Here is a 17001-nt window from a genome sequence, read left to right as displayed (position 1 = left end):
CAGAAAAATGTATAATTAAAACCATCTACTTCCACATATATTGTGAAATAAAACTGTCTGGATAGCTGTATTCCTATTCTTCTCGAAAAGCTGGTCATCTTGTAACATCCGCAGAGAAGCACATCCAGATTTCCACAAGTCCTCTGTGAAGCAGCAACACAAAGGAGACCAAGGCTTCCAGGAATGCCCAGTTACGCTGAGTGAACGGGATGCCATCTCCATCTAAGAAACCCTGAGTTTTCTCAGTCCCATCCATTCTTGTGTCACCTCAAGATACTGCTCGGGCACAGCACAGTGGAGATCTCAAATAGGAAATCCCTAACTATCACCCGTACAATGGGAGAAAGTCAGCCAGTTTTTCAGTCAACTGGAAGAAAAGGCAGCCTAGAAGATTGAAAGACACTGATGCTGTTCCAAAGTAGGCCTTCTGGAGACAATGCAAGGCCGACAGCTGAAATCAGCTATCCAGATTATATGAGATAAATGAGTTTCACATGCAAATTGCTGACACTGGGCACACTTTCACCTTAGTATGCAGTGACAGTCCTGAAAGGGAAAGAATCTAAGAAACTGTACAGTCCATGTTTTTAAATCGTGTGAAAAGCCCCATTTGCTACATTAGTTACTACATAATGAGGATGTGAACCTTTACTGTAGCCTCTTGCATACTCCATTTAGTCAATAAGATGTTAGGGTTGCTAACCTTCAATATGAAACTCGTGTCCATCGTCAATGCTTCCAAACTGTCCTCTCATCTCCTCGCAGTGAGGAGGGTTATACCCTTCCTCACAGTGGCAATGGTGGAAATTGTTACAGAACTGAAAAAGTTCCAAAACAGCAATTGAGTGCCACAAAACACTGCATTCTAGGAAACACAGTTTAAATACAGTAGTAACTCACCAAATTTTCTCTCGTAGTTGTCCATAGGTTAGAGGGTACATCTAAGTTCCTGTGACCAAGTCAGCTATTTCTTTTTTTTTTTAATTTTTTTCAACTTCTCCAAAAACATACCTAAGTATCACAACTACCAATAGCATCCAATTAATTGTCACTTAATACCTGCTAGCTCCACGGGGAACCCCAGAATCTAGTAAGGCCAACAATGATTTTCTAAAACCATTCGTTCCTCTTCCTGCCTTGTCTCTATAAGCGGAGGGTTGAATAGCTCTGTGGCTACACAAGGATGGATATCCTCCTGCCCATTCCCCTGTCCATCCCCCTGTCCATCCTCCTGACCATCCCCTTGCACATCCCCTTATCCATCCTCCTGTCCATCCCCCTGTCCATCCCCCTGCCCATCCCCCTGCCCATCCCCCTGTCCATCCCCCTGTCCATCCCCCGTCCGTCCCCCTGTCCATCCCCCTGTCCATCCCCTTGCACATCCCCCTGTCCATCCCCCTGTCCATCCCTTTGCACATCCCCCGTCCATCCCCCTGTCCATCCCCCTGTCCATCCTCCTGTCCATCCCCCTGCCCATCCTTCTACCCTTCCTCCTGTACATGATAAATACATAACATGATAAATATAAATGATATATAAATATACATTTTATATAATATGCATAAAATATAAATTATATAAATGATTTATAAATCACTTATAAATTTATAAATACACCTATAAATAAAATACATTACACTTATATGATATATGGAATATATTTTGTACATTACATATGATAGAATATGATATAATAGATATATAACATAATAAATATGGAAAATATAATAAATATAATCAATGACACCATACAGAATAAAAATAGCAAAACAAATCCAAGTCAGTTTTAATGTCTTGCTTATTAGATTGCCAAAGCCATATTGCTGAAATAAATACTCACCCCATGATTATTGCAATCTCTAGTAGCATTGCAAGTGTTAAAATTTGCGACAAATCTCAATTCTCTGCACACTGCCTCCTTACAGTACTAAAGCAAAGCAGTGAAAAGATAAACAATAAAGGCAGTCAAATCATGAAATTGAGAGCATAGACAAAGCACAAGACATATCTAGGAAAACCAAAACTTATATTACCTATAGTGGGATTCAAATCTCTGAGACTATAGCCAAGAAAAAGGTAATTCTTATATACTGAAATGAGTTTTGTGCCTACAGACTGCAAATTATGCAAGGACTTTTGAGTCTGACTTTCAAGTCGTCTATCCTAAGTCCTATCAGAAAGATAAAGCACCAGAAGGAGATGATCTCAGTTTTGATCCCAAGTGGGGGGAGCCTGTGTGTCCTGCAGTGAGTGAAAGTTCACAGACAGACCCTCTGTTTGATGAGGTATTACACAAAACTAATGAGCACATACACTTGCTGTCAGAAGTGTGATCATTGCTGAGCTCAAGCTGTCTGGAGGCCTTTGGAATTGACTCGCAGGGAAGATATAGAGTTTGAAGCTAGAAGATCCCTGGGAGTTTGAAGCTAGAAAAGCCAAAAAACAAAAAAAAAAAACAAAAAAAAAAAAACCATTATGCTAGGGATTTGTAAGGTCAGCCTGCTGAGAGTAACACAGGCAGCAGGGACCTGGCACATATGCTTTAGAAGACGGCAGGGACTATTGCTAGGGATCTGGCTGTTCCTGTGATGACCTGGCAGAGTCCAGCAGCATCCTGTCTGTTATCACTCAAATGAAGCTAAACTGTAGAGCACCAACTCATTTGTTTGGTAGGGGCCATAAAAGGCAAGGGCATTCAGGCTGTTGTAGTTACTATCACTGTGCCCTGGTTAAAGTGAGCAAGAGCAACAAGCAGAGCTGGGAACCACGATGTTTGTCAGGGGAGGCGTGGATTTAATGTTGCAGACAGAGGTGGTGCTGAGGGAACAACGGCCATTCTTCAAGATTAGCATCCTTAAGTAGACATGTGCTCTAAACTGGTACAACAGGAACACTTTCCCGAAGGAAAGACCCAATCCTTCAACATTTTGGATCTTGTGAAAATCCAAATTCATTCGAAAAGGAGAGACCCTAAACATAGGATGCAAAAGAGGGGTCTTCTCAAAAACATTTTTTGAGAAGCATTTCCTTAGGATCAGCACACAAGGGCCAATGTATCTGTGATCCAGGAAAGTCAGGCTACAGCTGAAGCTGGCAGCAAACCTTGACAGCATCAGCATCATCCACACGGTACTGTTTTCCCAAGTGTACCGAGTACAAGACTGAGGAGCTTGGAGACCTGCTCCATGGACAAAGAGGGCAGCTTGTGCTTGGCGATACGAGGCACGATCAGTTTTTTTACAAGGAGTCCTGAGGGGGGGCACTGCACAAAGCTGTGAAGGTCAAGGCTAAGACCCCATTAGCCCCTGGGATAGAAGAGACTCCCAGCAAGGGGAGCGTCCACTGATGAAAGCGACAGGCACAGATTGGAGCTGGCCCAAGAGAAAGACTGTGGGGGGTAAAAGACAACAGCTGGAGATCTAAGGATGCTAAAGCTCTTTAGATCTCATTTGTTTCTATCATGAAACAAATGAGTCTCTGAGCCTGTCCATAAAGGGTTGAGGTAAGATGACGCCCCCTTCTCTGACAGCAGACTGGGTTGATGGTAAGCACCCAGCGCTCTCTGGCTGCAGCCGCAAAGTGACCAGTTGTCACCATGGCTCTGACCCTCCCTTAACCTGTCTCAGTCACAGCGACGACGTAACGACCACAAAGATTACCAGCAGGAAGGCAAAGGTGACTCCTGAGACAGCCATCTCTAAGAGTGCCATACCACACAGCACAAGAAAGGGAAAAGGGAATGGGGGAAACAATGCTAGAAAGGGATTTCTTTAAGAGGACTCAAACAGATCTTATTAACTTTTTTTAAAGAGAGATAAAGGGGACAACAAACCAACCTACAACTAGTTGGAATACAGAACCAAAAACCAGAGCACGGAGAAACAAATTAGAGAGCGGAAGCAATGAAGTCGGTAAAACCAAACACTGAGGTTCTTTAAAAGAGAGCAAACTTGGCAAAGACTCTAGTTGCAAGTTAAATTTTTTTTTAATTTTCGATTCAAGTACGTAAAACCAGAAATAAAAAACCAGAACATTACTCCCAATTGTGCAGCAAGAAGAATGTGGGACACCTTTTCGCCAAACTGGGTCGCGATGCAACCGGACCAGTTCCTAGAAGCGCAAAGCCTGCTACAAGCTGTTACACTTTGAATATTAAGTGTTACCCAGCAGCCCCTGTGTCAGAGGTTTAAGACTCAAGAGTTTTGAGAAAATGGCTGAAGCCCAAGGCTCTGGTCTCAGAGTACATCAACCCATGCGTGGACTCACTATTTGGTGGCATTCCTGAGCACCGGCCGAGCCTAGAAGATGAGACTTCATTGGAGGAACCGGGTCACTGGAGGCGTGACCTGTGTGGTCCTCCTTTGTTCCCGGTCCCATGGTCACTGCTTCCCAGCTGGAAAGAGATTCCCCACCTCAGGCCACAGCAGTGAAATCGCCCATCATTGACTGAAACCTCTACACTCTCGAGACGACAAGGAAAAAATCCTTTCCCCTGGAAGCTATTTTCCTCGGGAATATTGTCACGAGTGACCAAAAGGGCCTAATGTGACTATACAAGGAACACACACAAACAGCTCAGAAAAGAACCACGAGCAGGTAGGATTCTGAATCAGTAACCACATAGATCTCTATGGAGAAAATCCGTGTCCATGGCCCTGGCTTCACAGTGGATTCTGACAAATAGTTAAGAAGCACCGCCAGCTCTCTTTCCAATTTTTCTGCAGGTGGAAAGAGCAGAGCATTTTCTAACTGATTTTGTGATGTCATTTGCCTAATGCAAAACCAAAATACAAAGCAATATCTGTTTAAAAGAAAAAATATAAAAATACTAAAGCAAAGCCAGACAGCAGTTCTTAGCAATATATTCAAATTAGGTAGCATTAAATATAAGTTATTTCTAGACTCCGAGATACTTTGGCAAAATGGAGAGAAAAAAAAAGACACCCAAAACAGGTCCGATCTCCAAATGAGAAAAAGCCCCCATAAGATCAGCCTGTGCACAAGCCTGTGGGCCATTTTCTATATTAGTGGTTGATGTGGGAAGGCCTTGCCCATTGTGGGTGGAGTCACCCCTACGTTGGTGGTCCTGGATTCTATAGGAAAGCAGGAATGGGAAGCCAGCAGTAAACAGCACTCCTCCATTGTCTCTGCATCAACTCCCACCTCCACGTTCCTCCCTGTCTGAGGAGCTTCCGTGACTTCCCTCAAAGGACTGTGATATACAAGCCAAGCAAACCCTTTCGCTCTAAATTGATGCAGTCATGGTGTTTCACCATAGCAACAGAAACCCCAACTAAAACATAAATTGAAGACTTTCAAATATTTACTGGTCATTTTTATTTCTTCTTTTGAGCGCCGTCTCTATAATTCATTAGCCATTTATTGTTCTGATAATTTAGGGTTTTGCTATTAAACTTTTGGAGTTCTTTACATATTCTAATGCTCCTAGGTCTGTTTCTGAAGAATTCCAAGTCACCATAATGTTGAGACACTTGCACATCTTTGCTTACAGCTTCTCCACAAGAGTTCAGGACAATCTATGCGTCACCTTCCTATTGCTGTGGTAAAACACCATAACCAAAGTAACTTATAAAAGAAAGTTTTATTTGGGTTTGGTTTTTATGGATTCACAATTCGAGGGAGATGAGTGTCTATCATCGTCATGGTGAGGAAGCATGGCAGTAGGCAGGCATGATGACCAACTAAGCTGAAAGCCTACATAATATACCACAAGCAGGAAACAGAGAGCACAAACTGGAAAGTGCCATGTCTTTAAGCTCTCAAAGGCCGCCGTCAGTGCCATATTTCCTGAGGTAGGGCCATATCTCCTCAGCCTCTCCAGACATCATCAGCTACTGGGGACCACGCATTCGGATGCTTGAGACTATGGGAAGACATTATATTCAAACCACCACATGAACCAAACCTACATGTCCCCAAGAGATGAATGGAAGAAAACATGGTACGTGTACACAATGGAATATTTCATTTGGTTGTCAAGGAGAACCAGAGTGTGGCGTTTGCAGAAACATGGATGGAACTAAAAGTATCAGCATGCTAAGAAAAATGAACCAGGAAAGTGGCTTCATACAATTCCTCTCATGTTCAGAATCTAAGGATGTTTAATGTAGGGCTACCAAGTGTTTTGAGATGTAAAGATGTAATTACACTCGCTTGCTCTTTGTACCACGGGAGTCTTGTGCCCTCCCCTTTTGTTTGGGGTGCGTAAGGACTGTGAGTAATAAACTTGGGGCTTTTGTCCCAGTATTCACTGGAAGTCCTCCGGACTCTGCTGTCTCTCTCTGTGCCTATTTCTTTCCTCAGTCCACACTCCCCTTCTAGGAATGTACCTGTTGAGCCGGACCCATTAATACAGTCCATCAAGGTAGAGATAACCCAGCAACAGGAGATCACACTGCATTCATATTCAAGAAAGAGAGAAAGGCAGGGTAGAGAGAGGAAGCAAGAGGCAAAAAAAAAAAAAAAAAAAAAATGAGAGTGCTCAGTCTGGAATTCCAACTTATGAAATGGTCTCATCCGTATTCAGGGTGTGTCTTCCTATCTCAATCACCTAAAAGGGACACTTTACAAATATATCAAAGGCTTGTTTTTGAGGTGATTCTAGATGCTGTCAAATTGAAACCAATATTAATTATCACACATACACTATTTAAAATGTTGGTAAGAATACAAAATGCTCTAACCATTATGGATAACAGTATAGTAGTTATTCAAAATACTGAAAACAGTTACCTTACAAACCAACAATTCTACTTCTAAGAATATACTCAAAAGAACTAAAAGTAGGATTATGAACATTTTGGGTCCTATAACATTATTTACAGTAGCTAAAGTATGAAAATAGTCATGAGCTGAAGAATGAATAAACAATACGTGAGATATCCAAATAGTGAAATAGTACACAGCCTTGAAAAAGATAGAACTTGGAATTTCTGCTACATGATGGATGGTCCCTGAGGATCTCAGCTAAGTAAAGTAGATCATCCACTTCTGTGTCATATCTATAGTGATCACAGAGCACAGAAAGAGTGTTCCAGAGACTACAGAGGGGAACAAAGAGCAATCCCATAGGCAGAGTTTCAGTTCTACAAGAGGAAAAGGCTACAAAGATGCACAGTGGTGTGGTAGCTACTCAATACTGGGAGTGAACTTAGTACCACTAAATTACACATGTCTTTTAAGAGGGGAACCTTTGTTACGAGCTATGAGCATTTTATCACAATGAAGAAATTGTACAAAATACAGTGCTTGATATAGTGTCAAGACAAATATGGCTACAAAATAATTTTAAATCAGTTTAAAGTATCTCAAATTACCATATCAGGGCCACAGATAGTGCCATCTTCTACAAATGTTTCGTCTCTGTCTTCAATAGTGCTATATGTTGTTGGTGTGCTCTTAGGTATCCTCCCGCCTTTATAGAAAGATATACATACGTCATTTTGTACGTGCGTATAAACCGTAGATATATTGACGAGCTTCACTATCCTCTTGAATGGCCATGTACAGACTAACTTCCCACACAGAACATCTCTGGAAACATAATGGGAATGGTCTCTTAGCATTTATTGACATAAGTAAGTTGCTATCACGGGCTAGCAATTAAGGGTCCACACTAGGAAAACCAGCAATGCAGCCCCACCTCTCTGAACGTTTTCTTTCTGTCTTAGCTCCCTATACAATGTGAAACTAGAGTTTACTCTTCTTTAACTTAGTATACATCTAAGTTAAAAATAATTTCTTACTAAATTAAATCTAGGTTGAATCATTTTTAGAATTAAAAAATAATCATCATGACAGCTTTTTTATGCTTTGTTCTAGCTACTGGAATTTGGATTTTAATGAACATTGATTATACATTTTTTAGTAAGTAAAACAAGATAACTTTTGTTAGATACATTTTGTGAGGTATATCATGTTTACCATAAAGATATACGTGAACTACTTAACACAATGGATAGTTCCTCAAAGCTATATACAAAAGCTGTTTCCAAGGTCACTGGAGCTTTAGCATTATTGGCGCTGGACAAATGTTCCATGGCAAGAGACAACAACCATTCAGTTGAGACCACGCGCCAAAGGAAATCTGACAAAGTACCCCACTGTGGTTCACACAGAACACATTCTAGTATTTGAGAATCTGCATTCTAGATAAAAGTATAATTTTCTAAACACATACTCAAATTTACAGTGATGAGAAATACAGTTGCCAAATCTATCACCTCTGGAATTCAACTCTTCATGACACCAGAAAGGAGCCCCTCTCACACCTAAAGATAAAGACAAAGAGAAGTGAGATGGATTTTAGAATTCAGCTCACACTCCTGGACCCATAGAGGCAGACTGGAAACTGCAATGTGACTTCTTAGCATCATCCTATAAAGGTAAAATGATGGTTAAGTTTCAAGGTTGCTGTTTTGTATAATTGTAAATGGTCTCTGAGTATTTACTATTGTTTTTCTGAAATTCTTATTTGGAGTTCTGGCCAGAACATTATAAGAAGGTACACCATTTCTGAAGCTGGTACCCCCAAACCAGTCTCATAGTAGTGCTGTCAGAATCATGATGTCATATTAGTCAGGTGGAGTCATTGTTGTGGGGCCCCAATTCTTCCTGAAAGCTTCAAAGATTATTGCAGGGAAAACCCACTGTTCATTGTTGAAACTTTAACATTATTCATATAGACATATATTCAATGAAAGATACGATATAAACAAAATGGGCATGGAGAAAAGTAAAACATTTCCTTAAAGCCTATCTTCTTTCTGTCCCATACCAGATGGCTCCTGAGATGAGACAGAAATTCTGAAATTTTCGTTTAACAACATGCTTGAATTTAGAGAAGGATAGCCAATGTCCAACTCCAAAGTCAGCTCTGATTTTTAAGTAGAGATGTATACACGTCCAGATAATCAAATTTTTCCATGCAGATAATCATAAGTCAGATTTCTCTCTGCTTGTTGATTCTTTCTGGATAGCTATCTTTTCGTCTTTAGGCAACTAGATGTACAAGGTCTCTTGATTCTTTAAAGATGAGTATTTTCCTGCAAAGACAAGAACAGAACCCTGACCCAACCCTTGTGAGGTTTTCATACCACCTGTATAATTGTGGCCTCTATGGATGAGCTGCCATTTCTCTTTCTCATGAGGCTTCTCTTTTCAAGCTGAATCTTTATTAATTTTTTGTTCACTGATGCAAGCCACAGCAACATCCTTCACCCTGAGCTCCGCTAAAAGCCTTCACTGATGCAAGCCACAGCAACACCCTTCACCCTGAGCTCTGCTAAAAGCCTTCCCAAGATGTCTTTATCATGTTTCAAAAAAAAAAGTCAGTGATGCTATTGGCTGGGAGATGACTCAGTCAATAATGGACTTCTCTCACACATCTGAGGCCTAGAGTTTGAATCTCTGGAACCCACAAAAAATCTGAGCATGTAATTCCAGTTATGGTAACATGAAAAGGAGAAACAGACAGATCCATGGCCAACCAGGCTGGCCTCTGTGACGGAGTCCCAGGTCATTCTTTCTATCACCTCCCCCCCACATTTTGGCCAGAGACAAATACTTTGGGGGAATATGTTAAGTTTTCTAAGTCATGCCTTTATTGTCTCTTGTCTAAAGGGACAATTCAAAAGGAAAGTCCTTGTTCTCAGCTAACATGAACTTTGTCCATTCAGACACTATTTTTCCACGCAGCAAGTGACCCAATACTCAAGTAAGGAACTAAGTTGTCAACAGTGATGAGAAATACAGTTGCCAAATCTATCACCCCTTGCTCATCAGAAAGCTCTTGAAGCCCCTCACTTTGCTCTACTGGAAACCAAGCTTCCTTTAAAACTTAAACTAAACCCCATGACTACGAATACAATATAATACTGTAGAGCCTGTGTTTCTGCTTGTGCGTTCTTCCTCTCACAAACAGGAAGTCAATGTAAGTTCGGGGATCCTTTCTGCTGTCTTTTAGACATAAGAAAATGAGTTTCCTTTCAAATTAATAATTACCAAGCAAGACTTTGGCCAGTAATAGATGCCATACTTTTGTCCTATAGAGCTGAACTTTGGTGTTGGGATAATCAGATTTTAGAGGAACATTATAGCCCTTACCTTTTCCAAGCAGGTCAATACATTGCTTGTCAGTAGTCCGGCACAATCCATGGAAGCAGAAGGCTTGACCCGAGTCACAATACTCCCCATCACGCAAGTATGTGTCACGCCCACAGTAAGAAAGGTTTCCATTACAATACTCGGGAAAGTCGCATTCGCCAGTTGATTTTCTACACAGTGTGTTAATTGGTTTTAACTAGAAGAGAACATAAAAAATTACTTCCAGGAATGTTTTCTTTCTCTCTCAAATTTCAGTTTCCATTTTTTTTTTTATTGCCAAGATCAAAAAAAAAATCTCACTATGCAATGGTGGTGCATGCCTTTAATCCCAGTATTCAAGAGGCAGAGGCAGGTGGATCTCTGTGACTATGAGGGCAGCCTGGTCTACAGAGCAAGTTCCAGGACAGCCAGGGCTACAGAGAGAAACCCTGTCTCAAAACACCAAAAACAAAACAAAATAAAAGTTTGGATACTTGTGAGTGAAACTTGTGTTAAAATTCCATTACCAAAGGCCTCCCATAAGACAATGTAGCAGAGGACCCAGGTCAACCTGAATGTATCTATCAAAAAATATTTCTGTAGCTGCAGTGGAGTGGGGTTAGTTATGCCCATCCCAGGCTCAGGAAGATTTGTTCCTACACCTCTGAGCGTGTGTGGACATGGTTGGTTCAATCAAAAGTTCCCTTCAGGTATAGCAAGGACAACTAATTTGATTATCTTATTATTATCCTTTTTTTTTTTTTTTTTGGTTTTTAAGACAGGGTTTCTCCATGTAACAGTCCTAGATATCCTGGAACTAGCTCTTGTAGACCAGGCTGGCTTCGAACTCACAGAGCTCTGCCTGCCTCTGCCTCCTGAGTGCTGGGATTAAAGGCGTGCGCCACCACCGCCCAGCTATTGTGTCCATTTTTAAAGGATTTATTTATTTTATGATTTTATGTGTGTGACTATTTTTCCTGTAGGTACATATGTACACCATGTGCCTCTCTGGCGCATTCAGAGTGCAGAAGATACATAAGGCTCCCTGAGGCTGGAGTTACACATAGTTGTAAGCAGCCATGTGGGTGCTGGGAATCAAACTTGAATCTTCTGTGTAAGGAGCCAGTGCTCTTGTCCACCGAGTCATCACTCCAGCCTGAAGAGGTGATTTCTAATAAAGGAAAACTTCTCAATATGCACAAGAGACAGAAGTTTCTACAAAGTTGATTTTTCTAGACTATTTCATTGCATCTGGTTTTGTTTGTTTGTTTTGTAATGTCTAAAAGGAAATGGTAAAGTGAGTTAGAATCTGAGAGGGACAGCAAAGAATTCTAAAATTCAAACTTTTAAAAATTCTCAGATGATAAGTACACTGATAGGACCAGTAAAGCTGAAGGCATGGCAGTGGAAGCCATTACAAATGAAACAGAAAGTCAGTTCTTTAAAAGTTGGCAGAGAATCAGCCACCCGTGAGATGTTTTCCCATGCCCAGTGGCATGTGTGTGACATTCTCAAAGGAGACCACAAAGACGTAAAGACTGAAGCAAATACTTGACAACAAAACAGTTGAATGTTCCCCAAATATAATAAAAGCCAAGTTCAACAAACCCCGAGCAGAAGACGCATAAAGAAAACCATACTGATACACACTGTCATCAAATTGCTCAAAACCAATGACAAAGATAAACCTTCAGGTGGAAGGTAGAAGACATTATGTGCAGAATAGCAAAAAGTAAGAATAATCACAACGTTGTCATTAGAGATAGCACAAGCAAGAAAATAGAATAGCAACAACTTGAATGCATGACAAATAAAAATGTTATATTTCAGTATAGCAAGCGAAAATATGGTTTCAAACGAATAAAGATCAAGCGGATGGGAAGTGGCTCAGTCAGTCAAGAACTTGTCCAGCAAGCTTGCTGACCTGAGTTTTCATCCCAGCACCCATTTAAAAGTCTGGAATTACCAGCCTATGTTTGTAACCCCTGTTCTGGGGAAGTAGAGACCTGTGGAGCTCATTGACCAGCCAACCTAATGAGATCAACGGGGCACAGGTTAAGAAAATAGACAGAGAAATCAAAGACGATCCTGCCAGCCTCTGGCCACATCCACAGACACATAACCTGTGTCACATAAACACGGTCCCCAATAAAAAGCAAAAGCAAAATAAAGCCTGTTTTAGACTTTCAAAATCTGAAACCCTCTGTGAACTGAAAATCTAAACAACACATACACTATACCCCTGTACCACACACACACACACACACTTGCATGCACAACCATGAACACACATACTCCAAGTTGGAAGCAAGACAAACAAATACCCAAATGTTATATTTGAATCAACCTATTAATCTAAATGCAGCTATATAATAAGCAGCCAGCCAGGCTGCATAAAAAGTAAGATCCTATTGAATGCTACTTAAAAGGGATTGTTTATAGAAAGAAAATTTGAAATAAAATACAATGAGAGTAAAATAATAATGCTCAATGTACTATGCTAATATATAATGTTAGCTTTAGTGATAAAAATTGGAAGTGATGATATCAGTAAAGGCAGATCTCAGAATAAGGGATATTGTTATATATGAGAATTATTTTGAAATTATTAAGAGAGCTGTTCATCAATGCATTACAATCATAACAACAACAATGCAATAATAACAACAGTGTGAACATTGATGCAGCAAGTAACAGAACGTCAAAACAAGTGAAATTAATACCAAAAATCTGCAATAAAAGCCGGGCGGTGGTGGCACACGCCTTTAATCCCAGCACTCGGGAGGCAGAGGCAGGCGGATCTCTGGTAGTTCGAGGCCAGCCTGGTCTACAAGAGCTAGTTCCGGGACAGGCACCAAAGCAACACAGAGAAACCCTGTCTCGAAAAAAAAAAGTTAGTTAGCAAACAATTTTAACAAAACAAAAGCCTTATCCTTTGTTGCCCCAAATGAGAATGTTTACTGTGTTCATAATGGTTCGTAATGGTGTAGCGCTGCTGTAGACAAGGCATAACTTCTACACAGAGCATCCGAGAGCATTTACTATACTCTCTCCAGCTCCCCAAAGGAGATGCTGCTAGTCTCTGTGTGCAGGCAGAACTGACCTCCATGAGTTCCAGAGCTGGTTTGACAAGACCCAGACCCCTAAATGTATGGATTTCACTTCTCCAGTCTTGCCGTGGTTTTTCCTGGCTGAGACCCCAGAACAGAGGCGAGCTGAGCCATGACATTTGGACTCTATTGTTACCAGAGCACTCGATGAGTGGAGGGCTGCTTTTCTTACATGGCATCGTGAGCAAACCCATCTGGGCAATGGGATTTGACCATTCGAGTAGGTCTGTCTTTCCATTCATACCCGTTGACATCATTTTTGTATTTGGGTGCTCTAGGGTTGGATGCATATGGACTATCAACTTTATACCCTCTTGATGAATTGTCTCCTTAGTATCATATAACTACCTTCTTGTCTTATAGGAAAGGTTTGTAGGGTTTTTTTGGGTGGGGGGATTATAGATGTTTGTTTTACTTAAAGTCACAGTAGTCTGGAACCTGGACCCAATGGGGTCTTCCACATCGATCACTAAGAAGAAAATGCCCTACAGTCAGATCTGAAGGAGGCAGTTTCTCAATTGAGGTTCCCTCCTTTCAGATTAACAGCAGTTCATGTCAAGTTGGAATAAAACTAGCCAACACTGTGTGTGTGCGTGTGCATGTGTGTGTGTGTTACTGTTCCTCTAGGTAACCGTGACTAATACAATCCCACACTCAGTGAATTACAAGAGCATCACTTGGTATTTGAGTTTCTGCTGTTTACTTTGCCCAGTATCCTTTTCTTAGGATGTAAACATGAATGGAGCTCTCTTTAAACAGTTTACACACTGAGGAAGAGGACAACTGCCACATTAACTGAGTGCGGTCGAGCAAAGGCCGTTCCCAGAAGACAGTAAAGCGACTTCAGTGGGCACAAGAAACCCATCTAACTTCTTGCCCTCACATAAGCTACACACAGAAAATATGGGTGAGAAAGCCTGGCAGAGGCACACGTGATCAGACAGACACGTTGGCCGCCAGAGAGAAAACTTCAGAAAGCCAAGTTAGGAGAGAAGGAACATAAGAAATGATACACACAAGAGCAGAGGAAGTGATCGATTACTGAATGGACTCCAAGCGGGGAATGGATACAGAGTATCACTGAATCGTCAGCTAAGAGAGATACTGATGCTTTCCTCTCTTTGAACTATGTATTTTATTTCAAGAGAATTGTTGCCAGGCTGTTATCAAAGGTGGGTTTTCCTCTTACCGTGCAGTCTTGCTTACAGCACTCTCCAGAGCCACATAGGGCCTTGGACTTTAATCGGCATGACATAGGGTCACAGCACGCTCGGTGCGTACAGTTCTGCAAGGAAACGAAAGTCTTACTCAGCTCTGTGTGGTCGTGCAGCATCAAACAAAGCTCTGAAAATCACACCGTTTTTCTTACATGTATAGTAAGAATGTGTCAATAGACACATTCTCCTGGAAATAATCTTCCATTCAGCAGTTTGCAGAGACATTTTCTCCCTGTGTGGTGCAGTTCAAGAAGACCTACCATGAAAGCACCCAGGGGAGAACGCTACTTGATCTCTTGTTAACAGCCACTCTCCTTAAACATTCCTATATTCTGGTGTTTACGTCAAGCCTCGTTCATCACTACTGTTTATGTGTAAATCCCAACATTGAGCATCCCTAGTGGTCCTCAGACACAGAGCCCACTGTAATGAATAAGACTGCTTATTAAATATCAAACTGCTACACCCCTGAAATAAAGCCTGACTTATCAGACTAATATTTATTCATGGTCCCGTTACAATGTACTTCTGAAAGGCTTTGGATTTTATATTGCCTCACTCTGAACTGTGCCCCTGAAGTTACTGATGCCCATGCTAAACTCTTGGGGAAACACTGCCATCTGCCCGACCCCATCATAACTCTCTCCTCTGTATTCAGTTAGGTTCATTTGTCACCTGACGAGGTCACCCCAGAGTACATACAGGAGCTGTTTAGCAAAAAATGCTACAGTCGAAGGTCTATTTATATATTCATTAATTGTCTTAAGGACAGTATTGAAGAGGGCTGGCTTGATGAATATGAGTCAACAGCTGTTAATAGCCCAACGGTGAAAATAAACATTTAACTTGGAAAGGGCTAGCAAATCATAGCTGAGTCACAAAGCTGCATGGTGTCCCATGGCAAACAAAAGTGTATGCCAAGGGCAACGGCTGCATCAGATGTCCAGCGGAGAGTGTCGGATATGCCATCAACTCTCACAACTGAGTCATTTGTCCTCAGTCCTTCCAGGTGGGGGCTGGCAGCCTGAGGGACTCTTGGAGTGCTATCCTTCTTCAGTCCGTGTTGAAGCTGGGTGCTGATGCAGCAGTGGCAACAGCTGTGTTGATGCTCTCACCAGCAAAGGACGAAAGCAGGAAGGCAAAAGCAACACCCATTTTTTCTTCTTCTTAATGTAGATATTTCTTGCTATAAAGTGCCCTCTTAGAACTGCTTTTGCTGCCACATAGAGATTTTGAGAGGTTTTGGTTTCAGCTCTTATTCACCTCAATATAGTTTATTATTTTCTTTTTTATTTATTTCTCCATTGACTCATTAGTTACTCTGTGTCAATTGCTTACTTTTCATCTGTTTGTGATTTTCGCATATTTAAATTGGGACAGTGCTGTTATAGCTTAATGTTATAGTTGGTTGACATACACAAGGTAAGGATGTATACCCTACTGCCACTAAATAGGAAGGTATGTGTGCATGTGTTGTGTGTGTTGTGTCTTTGGTCTAAAGTGAAGTCTGAGAGAACTACTTCATTATTTACTTCCTGGATGGTTTTCTGACCAATGAAAGCGATAACTGAAGTCTCTGCTGCTGGTTTATGTATTTCTACCTTCATATCTTCTTCAATGTGTTCTGCGTATGTAGTTGCTCCAATGTTAAATAAATACATGCCTACAACCACTAAAACCTTCTCAACGATCTAACTTGAGTTTCTCATGACAAACCTTTGGACTTGGTCTTCTTTTAGAGGTATGTGTCGTTACTGCTCCTCATCCTTGTTTGTTTGTATAAAGTGTCTTTTGACCCCTTCACTCGAAGTATGTATGTGTTCTTAACTCAAAGGGAATATCCCACTGTCAAAATATGGCTGGTTATTATTTATGGCTGGAAAATTCTACTAAGATTTTATGAAAGGCGTTGTAGGGATGAGCTCCCTCCGCTTCTACTTGTCTCGGACTTTACTTCCTTATTTCTGAAAGACAGACTTCCTGAACACAAGCTTCTTTTTCCTGATTTCTCTCAAGGCTTTGGAGAGACAATCCCACTCTCTCTGATTCCAAAAGGCTACTGAAAAGTTCATGTAAAGCCGCACTTTTGTCCCTTTGTATGTCATCGGCTTTAAAACTCCTTTCCATTTTTGACAGTGTGGATGGAGACCTTATTAGGATAAAACCGTCTGATGGCCGCTAGCTACTTAGTGGTTCTCAACCTGTGGGTCATGACCCCTCTGGTGAGAAATATGTCAGATTTCACACTACTTGTTTCCATTCTTAAATATACAGATATCTACATTACAGCTCACAACAGCAGCAAGATTACAGCCATGGAGCAGCAACTTCGTAACTTCACGGTTAGGGTCAACACAGCTTGAGGACTGTATTAAAAGTTAGCAGAATTAGAAAGGTTGAGAACCACTGGCCCAAACTGTTTGAGAAAACGTAAGAGTTCACAAATCTTCCCCCTAGATTTGGGAAGTTTTAAGTAATTTTTTAATATGCTTTTTATAAAGTTTTTTTTCTCTTTTGGAAAGTTCCATAATAGGAATTTCTGCATTTAAAAGCACCACAAAAGCTCTGTA

At 41.1% G+C, this 17001-nt stretch overlaps 1 protein-coding gene across 1 annotated transcript in view; it reads right to left on the bottom strand.

Moving 5' to 3' along the window:
- LOC130862635 (disintegrin and metalloproteinase domain-containing protein 5-like) overlaps window positions 1-17001 on the bottom strand; it is a 47563-nt gene that overhangs the window by 15335 nt on the left and 15227 nt on the right. Inside the window, exons 13-18 of the mRNA XM_057752345.1 lie at window positions 14404-14499; window positions 10126-10321; window positions 8201-8291; window positions 7338-7554; window positions 1841-1927; window positions 704-818 (exon numbers count right to left, since the gene is read on the bottom strand). Of these exons, the coding sequence (XP_057608328.1) occupies window positions 704-818; window positions 1841-1927; window positions 7338-7554; window positions 8201-8291; window positions 10126-10321; window positions 14404-14499 (802 nt within the window). The remainder of the gene's footprint in view (window positions 1-703; window positions 819-1840; window positions 1928-7337; window positions 7555-8200; window positions 8292-10125; window positions 10322-14403; window positions 14500-17001) is intronic.

The sequence above is a fragment of the Chionomys nivalis genome, chromosome 20, assembly GCF_950005125.1.
Source record: "Chionomys nivalis chromosome 20, mChiNiv1.1, whole genome shotgun sequence".
NCBI lineage: Eukaryota > Metazoa > Chordata > Mammalia > Rodentia > Cricetidae > Chionomys > Chionomys nivalis.
The sequence above is the reverse complement of the archived record's forward strand: the minus strand, read 5'-3'. Positions and strand labels throughout refer to the sequence as shown.